This window comes from Procambarus clarkii, chromosome 70, assembly GCF_040958095.1.
Source record: "Procambarus clarkii isolate CNS0578487 chromosome 70, FALCON_Pclarkii_2.0, whole genome shotgun sequence".
Classification (NCBI taxonomy): Eukaryota; Metazoa; Arthropoda; class Malacostraca; order Decapoda; family Cambaridae; genus Procambarus; species Procambarus clarkii.
Window position 1 is genome coordinate 28626271 of NC_091219.1, and position 12555 is coordinate 28638825.

The 12555-nt window shown below is 39.0% G+C and overlaps 1 protein-coding gene across 33 annotated transcripts in view; it reads left to right on the top strand.

The window, feature by feature from the left end:
* Nucleotides 1-218: 218 nt before the first annotated feature.
* The window catches only part of Mi-2 (chromodomain-helicase-DNA-binding protein Mi-2 homolog), a 42593-nt gene continuing 30256 nt past the window's right edge, over nucleotides 219-12555 (top strand). For 7 of the 33 annotated variants that reach the window (XR_006775059.2, XR_011224193.1, XM_045770429.2 and 4 more), the window contains exons 1-8: nucleotides 220-416; nucleotides 4482-4663; nucleotides 5168-5300; nucleotides 5428-5585; nucleotides 5919-6062; nucleotides 7095-7304; nucleotides 9968-10024; nucleotides 10408-10605. Coding sequence is in view for 31 of the 33 variants with exons in the window: in XM_045770429.2 (XP_045626385.2) it covers nucleotides 383-416; nucleotides 4482-4663; nucleotides 5168-5300; nucleotides 5428-5585; nucleotides 5919-6062; nucleotides 7095-7304; nucleotides 9968-10024; nucleotides 10408-10605 (1116 nt within the window). In the remaining 2 variants the exon portion in view is untranslated. Of the gene's footprint in view, nucleotides 417-4481; nucleotides 4664-5167; nucleotides 5301-5427; nucleotides 5586-5918; nucleotides 6063-7094; nucleotides 7305-9967; nucleotides 10025-10407; nucleotides 10606-12555 lie in introns of all 33 variants that reach the window. The other 26 variants (XM_045770431.2, XM_069311815.1, XM_069311816.1 and 23 more) reach the window with 8 other exon arrangements.

Sequence of the window (12555 nt, forward strand, 5' to 3'; positions counted from 1 at the left end):
ATAAACTTGACGTCTAATGTGTGCAACTGGCCCCATGTGTAGACAGCACCTCCCCTTGAAGGTGAATGACATAAAGGGAAGGATGGCGTGCGGTGCCATGTGTTTCATACCTTTAATAGGGTGTTTTTGGACTCTATATCCCAATTTATTGTAGGTGAAATATAAAGGTCGTATGCCACTTGGGAAGGTAGACGGCGCATGCGCACTCGACTTTCTTTTGTCCGAAAAACCCGATGGCCGACAAACATTGAGCTGCGACGCGATCGGACGAGGTGGAGGTCGCCGCGCTCCCACACCCGCGGTTTTTTTGTAATAATTCCACAGAAAGTAGCCGTTAAAACGCTCCCAATTGTGTTAGATATAGCGGAGGAGGCGCGTGAGGATGCCGTCAGACGTGGAGGAGGCGGAGTACCAAGGTGGGTGGTGTGTGGGGGCGAGAGTGGTGGTGAAGGCAGTGTTTGAATGGGCCGGCGTGGGGCCGCCCGGACACCCCAAAATGGTCCTTATTACTGTTGATGTTGACGTGCGGCGGGCCACCAGGGCCACCAGGGCCACCAACACCCTCTGGCCCACCCCGGGGCCCGCCACACACACACCCGAGCCCTACAGCATGTCGAAATTGCTAGATTATGGTAGAACTAGGCCCAGGCAATTTCCCAAAAGAGGGTCGGCTAGTCAGCGACGAAGACCAGCTTCGTCTGGGACGTTACCACACCGTCGCTGATTAGCCGATCCCTCCTGCCTCCCTCCCTCACACATCTGCCGTGTTTCCTGTAGTAGGTGTTGTCCCTGAGGGGCTATGAGGGTGGTGAGGGCGTGAGGAGGGCCGCTGTACGCCTTAATAAACACGTTTGGCAGGAGGCAACGTTTGTGTGGCGGGAGTTGTCGCTGACGCCGACCCCGACGTTTATGGCGCCACGTTTGGTGGGGTTCCCTGTGTCCCTGCTCCCCTGGAGGGGCTCCCTTCACCCCCAGCACCCCTGGAGGGGCTCCCTTCACCCCCAGCACCCCTGGAGGGGCTCCCTTCACCCCCAGCACCCCCGGAGGGGCTCCCTTCACCCCCAGCACCCCCGGAGGGGCTCCCTTCACCCCCAGCACCCCCGGAGGGGCTCCCTTCACCCCCAGCACCCCCGGAGGGGCTCCCTTCACCCCCAGCACCCCTGGAGGGGCTCCCTTCACCCCCTGCTCCCCTGGAGGGGCTCCCTTCACCCCCAGCTACCCTGGAGGGGCTCCCTTCACCCCCAGCTACCCTGGAGGGGCTCCCTTCACCCCCAGCACCCCTGGAGGGGCTCCCTTCACCCCCTGCTCCCCTGGAGGGGCTCCCTTCACCCCCTGCTCCCCTGGAGGGGCTCCCTTCACCCCCTGCTCCCCTGGAGGGGCTCCCTTCACCCCCTGCTCCCCTGGAGGGGCTCCCTTCACCCCCTGCTCCCCTGGAGGGGCTCCCTTCACCCCCTGCTCCCCTGGAGGGGCTCCCTTCACCCCCTGCTCCCCTGGAGGGGCTCCCTTCACCCCCTGCTCCCCTGGAGGGGCTCCCTTCACCCCCTGCTCCCCTGGAGGGGCTCCCTTCACCCCCTGCTCCCCTGGAGGGGCTCCCTTCACCCCCTGCTCCCCTGGAGGGGCTCCCTTCACCCCCTGCTCCCCTGGAGGGGCTCCCTTCACCCCCTGCTCCCCTGGAGGGGCTCCCTTCACCCCCTGCTCCCCTGGAGGGGCTCCCTTCACCCCCTGCTCCCCTGGAGGGGCTCCCTTCACCCCCTGCTCCCCTGGAGGGGCTCCCTTCACCCCCTGCTCCCCTGGAGGGGCTCCCTTCACCCCCTGCTCCCCTGGAGGGGCTCCCTTCACCCCCTGCTCCCCTGGAGGGGCTCCCTTCACCCCCTGCTCCCCTGGAGGGGCTCCCTTCACCCCCTGCTCCCCTGGAGGGGCTCCCTTCACCCCCTGCTCCCCTGGAGGGGCTCCCTTCACCCCCTGCTCCCCTGGAGGGGCTCCCTTCACCCCCTGCTCCCCTGGAGGGGCTCCCTTCACCCCCTGCTCCCCTGGAGGGGCTCCCTTCACCCCCTGCTGCCCTGGAGGGGCTCCCTTCACCCCCTGCTCCCCTGGAGGGGCTCCCTTCACCCCCTGCTCCCCTGGAGGGGCTCCCTTCACCCCCAGCACCCCTGGAGGGGCTCCCTTCACCCCCAGCACCCCTGGAGGGGCTCCCTTCACCCCCTGCTCCCCTGGAGGGGCTCCCTTCACCCCCTGCTCCCCTGGAGGGGCTCCCAGCACCCCTGGAGGGGCTCCCAGCACCCCTGGAGGGGCTCCCTTCACCCCCAGCACCCCCGGAGGGGCTCCCTTCACCCCCAGCACCCCCGGAGGGGCTCCCTTCACCCCCAGCACCCCCGGAGGGGCTCCCTTCACCCCCAGCACCCCCGGAGGGGCTCCCTTCACCCCCAGCACCCCCGGAGGGGCTCCCTTCACCCCCAGCACCCCCGGAGGGGCTCCCTTCACCCCCAGCACCCCCGGAGGGGCTCCCTTCACCCCCAGCACCCCCGGAGGGGCTCCCTTCACCCCCAGCACCCCCGGAGGGGCTCCCTTCACCCCCAGCACCCCCGGAGGGGCTCCCTTCACCCCCAGCACCCCCGGAGGGGCTCCCTTCACCCCCAGCACCCCCGGAGGGGCTCCCTTCACCCCCGGAGGGGCTCCCTTCACCCCCGGAGGGGCTCCCTTCACCCCCAGCACCCCCTGAGGGGCTCCCTTCACCCCCTGCACCCCCGCAGGGGCTCCCTTCCCTTCCTATATTATATAATTATATATATATATATATATATATATATATATATATATTATATTAAAAATTTAAAATTTATTTTGAAATTTAAATTTTAAAATTTGTTTAAATTTTAAAATATATATTTATATATATATTTTAAAAAAATTATATCAAAATCAATTCAAAATGTTTATTCCGGTAATAAACATATTATATAAATAAATAAATATATATTTAAAAAATTAAAATTTATTTTGAAATTTAAATTTTAAATTTTTAAAAGTTTTAAAATATATATTTATATATATATAAAAAAATTATATCAAAATAAATTCAAAATGTTTATTCTGGTAATAAACATTAATAAATAAATTATATATATATATATATATATATATATATATATATATATATATATATACGTCGTACCTAGTAGCCAGAACGCACTTCTCAGCCTACTATGCAAGGCCCGATTTGCCTAATAAGCCAAGTTTTCCTGAATTAATATATTTTCTCAAATTTTTTTCTATGAAATGATAAAGCTACCCATTTCATTATGTATGAGGTCAATTTTTTTTTATTGGAGTTAAAATTAACGTAGATATATGACCGAACCTAACCAACCCTACCTAACCTAACATATCTTTATAGGTTAGGTTAGGTAGCCGAAAAAGTTAGGGTAGGTTAGGTAGGTTAGGTAGTCGAAAAACAATTAATTCATGAAAACTTGGCTTGCTAGGCAAATCGGGCCTTGCATAGTAGGCTGACAAGTGCGTTCTGGCTACTAGGTACGACATATATATATATATATATATATATATATATATATATATATATATATATATATATATATATATATATATATATATATATATATATATATATATATATATATATATATATATATATATAATAAATATATATAATTTATTTATTAATGTTTATTACCAGAATAAACATTTTGAATTAATTTTGATATAATTTTTTTAAATATATATAAATATATATTTTAAAATTTTAAAAAATTTAAAATTTAAATTTCAAAATAAATTTTAATTTTTAAATATATATATTTATTTATTTATATAATATGTTTATTACCGGAATAAACATTTTGAATTGATTTTGATATAATTTTTTTAAAATATATATAAATATATATTTTAAAATTTAAACAAATTTTAAAATTTAAATTTTAAATTTCAAAATAAATTTTAATTTTTAAATATATATATTTATTTATTTATATAATATGTTTATTACCGGAATAAACATTTTGAATTGATTTTGATATAATTTTTTTAAAATATATATAAATATATATTTTAAAATTTAAACAAATTTTAAAATTTAAATTTTAAATTTCAAAATAAATTTTAATTTTTTAAATATATATAATATTTATTTATTTATATAATGTTTATTACCGGAATAAACATTTTGAATTGATTTTGATATAATTTTTTTAAAATATATATAAATATATATTTTAAAATTTAAACAAATTTTAAAATTTAAATTTTAAATTTCAAAATAAATTTTAAATTTTTTAAATATACATATATATATATATATATATATATATATATATATATATATATATATATATATATATATATATATATATATAATATGATGTATGTTTTTTTTTAATGTATGTTTTTTTAATCTCATAGAAGTGGTGAAATGTTTTGCACTTAGCAGTTTTAATTAAGGGTAAATAATTGCATGTTTTCAGATGAAGAGGAGGAACAGGGAGATGGTGATGAGGGAGAGGAGGAACCAGGAGACTCAAATGAAGAGGAGCAGGATGAAGAATGGGGCGGAGGGAAGCGTAAACGAAAGAAAAGCAAGAAGAGAAAGTCGTCCCGAAGTGAACGTGCACGAAAGAAACGAAAGAAGAAGGATGAGAGTGAAAGTGTGAGTATTTTGCCAGCTTTTAATTTTCATTCATTTCCAGTAGTTTGCTATCAAAATGTTTTGCCACACATTACATAGTTTTGAGTGTTACCATACACATTGTAATAAGTGCTGTACAGTATTGTATTGTGCTCAATGGAACCGTCATTATCCAAGTTCTCGGATAATCGGGACATATAAATTTCCAGCTGTATTGTCGATGCTCTTCACTTTGAGTTCTAGGAATGCTACTAACTTTACATGTATGAGTGTATCATACATATAAAATCCAGACAATAATTGCTTAAAGCATCTTTTAATGATTACCGCAGTTCCTTCGAGATTGTTTTGGGGCTTAACATCCTGGTCCTCGACTAGGCCCGCCCTAGGGATCGTCAATATATGATAATCGCAGCCTAAGGGTTAAAATTCCTAGAGTAAATTAAATAAAATATTTTGTATTTAGTAAATATGTGATGAATATAATTAATATCATTCATGATAATGTTTAATTTTTATTTTTAGGAAGGAGAATTTGATGAGGATGGTGCCAGAGTTGACTCTGATTACCAAGAGGAAACCCAGAGAGGTAGGGGAAGAGGAAAGGGTCGGGGGCGTCCCCCTGCCACTCCAGTGCCAGCAGCATCACAAGAGTCAGGTTAGTGAGTTGCATGGTTATTTCTTTAATGATGTTTACTGTCATAATTGTTGAGAGATCTGGGATGATGTTTAAGTTCTCGTGGGTCAAGTGTTGAGGTTAAGAATTTGAACATTTTTGCTTGTAGGTGGTGGTGACCAGATGCCAACAGTGGCAGAAGTTTGTGAAAGCTTTGGCCTCAATGACGTTGAGCTGGAGTACACTGAAAATGACTACCAGACCTTAACCACGTACAAGCTTTTCCAGCAACATGTGCGACCTTTATTGGCCAAGGAAAATCCCAGGGTGAGAAGCTTTTGACTTTAGAAGTCTTGATGTCCATTTTTGTATATGTAGAACAACTGCTTTAAAAGTCATTGAGTTACATCATAGATGTTTGTCTAATTCAGATTGTTTTTTGTGTTGAATTTGGATGTAAGTGGACTAGTGTATTTTTCTTTAAGATTTACTTAACACAACAATTACAAAACAGCATTTTAAGTTTTCAGTTTTATTTCCTGAGGTAATGATCTCCCTTCGCGATCAAAGTGGGTAACACGACAATAGTGATGGTGAAATTTTCCTAGCATTTGACAACATTTAAGTATGACTAAATATAACATTATACTATTTCTTCAGGTACCTGTGTCTAAGCTTATGATGTTAGTAGCTGCAAAGTGGAGAGAATTTACTGCACGAGGTCAGGAGGAAGAGGAGGAGGAGGAAGATGAAGATGAAGAGGAGGTTGTTGAAGATGAAGAACCGGAACCAGAACCTGTTCAGGTAGGGGGATTCAAATATTGTTATATATTTGTTGTGTATTTAATATAATATCATACCCAAAGGTTACCCCAAGTTGGTTCATTGTCCCCGCAGTCTCTTATCATGCCTCCTGGGTCATTGTTCCGGTCAACAGGCCGATAGATGCGGCTGCACATAGTGTGAAGTATGACTTGCAACCAGGTTGATCAGATACCATTTTGAAATATTTACAAAAGACTCTGATAACCAAAAGTGGCATGCTAGGCATGCTCTTTGTATTTGGGGAGTTTTGAGGTCTTTGACCCTTAACCCATAAGAGTGCAGTCTTCAGACAGATGCCAGTTGTACGCACAATTTAAAGAAAAAGTTCTTATTTTCAAATATTTTAAGGTATGGAATATATGGGAGAAATGAATTAAAATGGAAAGGAATAATGTTTCCATTCAACTGAAAGTAGTACATTATTAGACATGGAACATTATATATAGCACACAAACTCTTAAGTTACATTTTCCTTAGAATTATCATGGGCTTCACCTTGATTTATGCAGGAAAAGGGCCACAAAAAGGTAAAATCATTAAAATTGCTATGTTTAAGGTTTTTCTAAAGTAATTTGTAATAGAGCACTGAAATGAATATCTTAAAATTATTAGATATCTGTAAATTCTTTCCATTATTTCATTTGTTTGTCCAGAGTTTATATTCTTATTGTCATGAAATATTTGATACAAATATTGTATATAATTTTAAGCAATTTATTACTTTCTCCTTTTATGTTGTCATTTGTCAGGCTTTGTAGATTGTCCTTAATTTGTCTTTAATTGCTTACATTTTTCATGGTTTAATTATACTGTGTTAATATTTCATTTTATAAATTTAATTGCACCATCAATTTTGTTAAATATGGTACCTTTAGTCATTGACTGGTACGCTCCAAGTTTAAATTTTGAAAGTGATAAATTACTGTTTGAGAAGAATTATCTTGATTGTAAAAAACTATAGTAATGGAGGGAAGGAGATTAGCTGAAAGTGACTGAATGTAACACCGGCAGGTAACCCCAAAGGGTAGGGGACGTCCCCGAAAGTCTAAAGTAGATGACGATGCTGAAGAAGAGTTTGATGATGACAGTGAAGGTGCAGGTAAGAAGAAACGAGGTCGTAAACGCACTGCTACTGGAGATAGTAAGACCAAAAAGGGTGGCAAAGTACCTACCTTGAAGATTAAATTAGGAAAGCGGAAGAAGGACACCTCGGTGAGTCTGGTGAGATGGACTATTTTGGTTGAATTTTGTAGTGAATTTAAATCTTTTTATTAAATCTTGTATGTGCAAAATTATGACAATAATTTATTAATGTTGATATTAATGCAGCAGGATATTTTGTTCCTTAAGTTTCTTTGTTTCATATAATCCTGCTGGGTTTAACTTTTCTTGACTTAGTGTACTCCCATTTACTATGGATATTGCTTTAAATTTAAATCTCAGACTCTACGTACATGGGCAAATAAGATAGCCGACTGTTGGTACACTTCATACAAGGTCATCATTATTTTACAGCGGCAGCTCAAAATTTATTGATAAATGAACATTAAATAAATGACTATAAGTGCATGCTAAAATGACTACTTAGCTCAGTCTAAATTGAGTCCTTGTTTCTCCTATCATGCAAATTTTTCATCACTTTTGGGTATTTGCTTTCACACAATTAACACAACTTACCTTCTTGAGATACTCGAGGGAGTTCTAATCTTTTCAGAGTTATCTACAATACAAATTGCAAAGGATAAATTTACATATCTAAACCGTATCTTAAGCTTTGCACACAAACTAATGAAATGAACACCAGAGGTTATGCATAGCTATGAAAACAATTATAGGATAATGTATAGTCAGCTTTAGAAAGGGTTGGAAATAAAGCTAGAAATTGCATGTTAATGATGAAATTAATGGATTTCTGGATTTCTCTTAGGATTTGTGGGAAGATATAATTATGGAAGGTAGTTCAGGGCTTGGCGACGTGAATGCAAGAGTAGGGGACGAGAAACTGAGGTACCGAGTATAGGAGAACGAGAGAGTGCTAGGATTAAATGTGAAGTGTTTTGTAGTGTTTTATGGAATAATACAAAGTTAAAAACATTAATTTTAATGCTTATGCATTGGAGTAAAGAGGGGGATTGAAAATTAATAAAACATTGAGATTGTGTAATATGTAAAAGTAGTTATGAAATGTAAAGGCTGTCATAGACCTATTGCATGTTCTATAACACAAGAAAACCTAGATTTTATCTATTAAGTTTTACTTGAACACATTGGCAAACTGATTTTCAATGTTTTTTTCCCCTCTGTTGAACACTTAAAACAATCATATTAATTGAATAGTCATTAGAAAGTATATTCAAAGTTATTTATATCAGAAGTAATATGGCTGAGGATTTTTGGTTGGGAAAATTCAAGTCTTAAATGTCTGAAATTAGCTTCAATCCCATTATCTTTAGTTTCATCTGATTTTGTTGAAATTTTCACAATGCTCAGCATAAGACACTACGAAAGTAAACACTTCCTCAAAATCCAAGATTTTGCATCTCTAAATTATTTTGAAAGATTAACTACTGTATAGAAAAAGCTGAGATGGTAATTTAGTTTGTGTTTTAACTAAAATACTGTACATACAATTCCTTTGTGTGTTATGTTTGATTTACTTGTTCAGTACATTGGGAACATTGATGGCTTGGCATTAGGTTATCTTGCTAGATTTATTTAGTGTATTTAAAGTGCCTCTAAATTAATGGAACTTGTGTGGCCATTCAAACTTCATGATAGTCAAGTATTTTGGAAATTACAAATTTTCAGACGAAAGGAGTCCGATAGTGATAATTATAAGCCAAATTATTTGTTATAGCTTACATGATAGGTGAAGAAATTAGGTTTTACCCCCAGAATTCCCAGACATTTTTAATTACTCCAGTTATATGCAAATTTTGTTTATTTAGTTCCTGAACTGATAAATTGATTGAACTTTATCAGACATTATATTAGCTATTAGGCACATTTTCCTCTAGCCTAACAAAATTTCTGTATCAGGAAAGAAAATTGGCTTTAATATTTGCAGTTTGTAGTTGCAGACAGGCATTTAATTAAATGCTTTATCATCCAGTAACCTTCTAACACACTTCCAAAATGCTTAGCGCGTGCAAACAATAAGTTGCGTGTAGTTTAATCATAAATTTTGGTACAGAATTAAGGCTCGTCAAATAAAGGAAAGGCTCAGGTAATGTGAGGTTTAGGTATTGATGTTGGACAATCCTTAACACACCTGAATGTAGATAATTCACAATGTAATGAGGGGAAAGATAATTTGTATGGCATTACTGTACTACCAAATGCAATGGATCAAGCTTAGATAAATACAGTACCATAATAAAAATGTATTTAGGCATGCTGAGGGAAATTATGTTAGCTAATGCCATTAATAAGGAAGGCAAACTGAAAGATTGACCGAAACCCATTAAAATTTTCCATAAAAACGTATATTGTCACTATCTCGCTTCCTACATTTGTGGGATGGAGAGGCATATCAGCCCAGAGAAGATAAGGTGAGTAATTAAGAAAGATTACATATATTAAATAATAAAACATAAAAAATATTACTCGTCCATTCATTAAATCATCCACAGTACACATTTATATTTATAATTTATAATTTTTTTTACTGTATTATATAATTACATAAACATAACGACATTTCACTGTAGAGAACATTGACGTTGCAATACCTCCTTTGTGACATCCTTCATTTCTATGATTAGTCGTAAATACACTGCGCCCATACTGCTTTTCCTCAGTGCCAAGGTCCTCCTTAAACCATGCACTGAAAATCACTTCTTTGCTTTAAAACTTGCTTGTCCTTTAGCGCCCATTTCACGCAGGTTCAAGACAGGGGGTTGAACAAAAACTATGAGCCGGTCCAGCAGGAACACACGAACGTATGTTTCCCAGATCTCCAGTATTTGGCATGTCCGGTTTTATGATAAGGTTTCTTTTCTTCTGCACAAATTCTTTTGTAGACAAGTACCCCCTTAAGGTGGCAACTGTCCCCACTTGAAGGAAAGTCAGGTTAATTGCACCCATCTTATTGGGTTGTGGTCTGTGATTGCTGCCTCTTATCACTAAAATTTCTTTGAAGACTTTTAATTCGTAATTTTGGATTACTGTACATGGTAAATTCACTGCAAAACTCAAAAATGCATATAACTTTGCTTCTAGTGAATATGTAAAGTGAGTACTCCTGGTTATAATTATAATGGCCAGGCTATACAACTTGAGTATTCAGGAGGACTTAATCATAATACGTATTTCCTTTCCCCAGGAGGATGACTCTAGTCAGGACAGCGATGCAGAGTTTGAACAAATGCTTGCCGAAGCTGAAGATATGAACAAGGCTGAGGATGAAGCCGAATTGGCAACAGGATCTAAAAAGAAAGCCAAGGCCAAGATTGGAAGTAAGAGCAAAAGGAGAAAGCGTATAAAGGCCAAGGATGAGGATGGCTATGAAACAGACCATCAAGTAAGTATTGACAAGTCCTGCAGCTGAGGCTGTTTATGATGTTTCCAGGATGTGTGTTTTGTCAGTACAGTATGTAGTTTAGGAATATTGGTGAATTCACTGCTGGTAATTTTGACTTCTATATCCCTGGTCACCAACAGTGTTACCCATTTTTTACCACATTGTTTGGATTCTCTCAAATTGCCAAGTTTATAAATACTTCGTCAATGCTAAAATTTTATTGCTTTTAATTATTTTGATAAAATTACTCTTAATCATGTTGCGCAACAAAAGATTGCTCAGTAGCAAATAAGGGACAAGTGATGTATGGATTTTTACTTAGATAATTATATGGAGACATTGCTGACACTTAGGTGTTTTAATCTTTTGAGGATGAGTGTTTTGTCATTCAAATAAGAGTTTTTTGTATTAAAATAATTGTTTTATGAATTTAAGAGTAGGAGTACTGTAGTATTATGCAGTAATTTTCTTCAAATTAATGAAAAGATTCAGCAATGTAGGCTAGGTGATGCACTTTCCATTTCTCTACTATACCTGTACTTGTGAAAATGCTTTTTGAGGGTTGTGATCTTGTCCCATCTTATTTTAATTTGGCATAAATTATTGTAAATTAGTGTTCATTTTGATTGTTAACAATGTTTCAGAATGTGGCATATAGTACTAATGTATTGTAATATGTTACTATTTGTGTATAGCATGAACTTAAACTTAGTAAAGAGTTTTTTTATTTACCAATCAATGTAATAATTAATTGTTTGAATAAATTAGTTTACATATATGATTAGCAGTCTACAGTATATGATTTTTTCCAGGAAAATAATAGGAAGAGAAAAGTTAACTATAATTAAAAATATGGATGCATTCTGGAGACCAAAGTCCATTATCTTTTGCACAATAAAATACCTCTCTGAATGTTATTAAATTCTACCTGGCATTTTTCAGCCACTCACACGTTACATTATGATGTACATAATGCTTCAGAGGTGCCATGATGCAAGAATGGAACTGTGTGTGTGTGTGCGCGCATGTGTGTAAAACACACTTAAGAATGAGATAGCACAGTCTGAATGTAATACTTGGTCTTTGCATAAAACTTTTTTTATCCAAACCTCTTACACTGACTAGTGAACTTGTGTTGTCTGGCATAAATAAAATTTTTTATACTAAGACCAAAATTGGATTAGAGGACAGACAGGCATCACCTGTTTTGTTATGGCTATCATTAACCTTTCCAATGCATATACTATTGCTGGATGATTATATATATATATGCAATGTGTGCAAATACCATGCCTGGATTTTAGAATGTGGAAAAACTGGTGCAATTCAACAGATGTAAGGTTGTGCCTGGCCCACAATAAGCATAGAGACCTCTGGTAATGTTATGAATAATGATCTAAAGCCTTGAATGGGAAGTACCAATGGGGCATCACACCTAAAGTTTGATAAAAGTTTGAACATAACTTCTTCATAATGTGTTTTTGTTTGTCATTTTCAAGGGCAAACCCCCCTTTTAGCACTGTCACTCAAATCATGGCAACAATTTTGTTTTTTTAATAATTTTGCAGTATTATTTCTTTAACCTCAGTAGTTGAAATTGAATTGAAATAAGTTTGAGGTAAAAATACAAAGGGATGAGATAGCTCATGCTATTCTCACCCCGTTCAGTATGTGTTCATACATATATAGACACGTCACAAACAATAAACATTACCAAACATCCTGAGAGATAAACATACACGTTTCTTCCTTTACATGTGTAGTATGTTACCAGACGTACAGTAGTCCAGTAGTAGATGGGGATTGCTGTGATAATTACACAGCAGAAGGGTTGATGATTGGCTAGAGAAAACATCTTGGCTAGAGAAACATATTGGTTATGTAATTTTAAAGAAACTGAAAAGAATGGGATGGAGTAAATATTGGCACAAATAATAATTTTATTTAAAC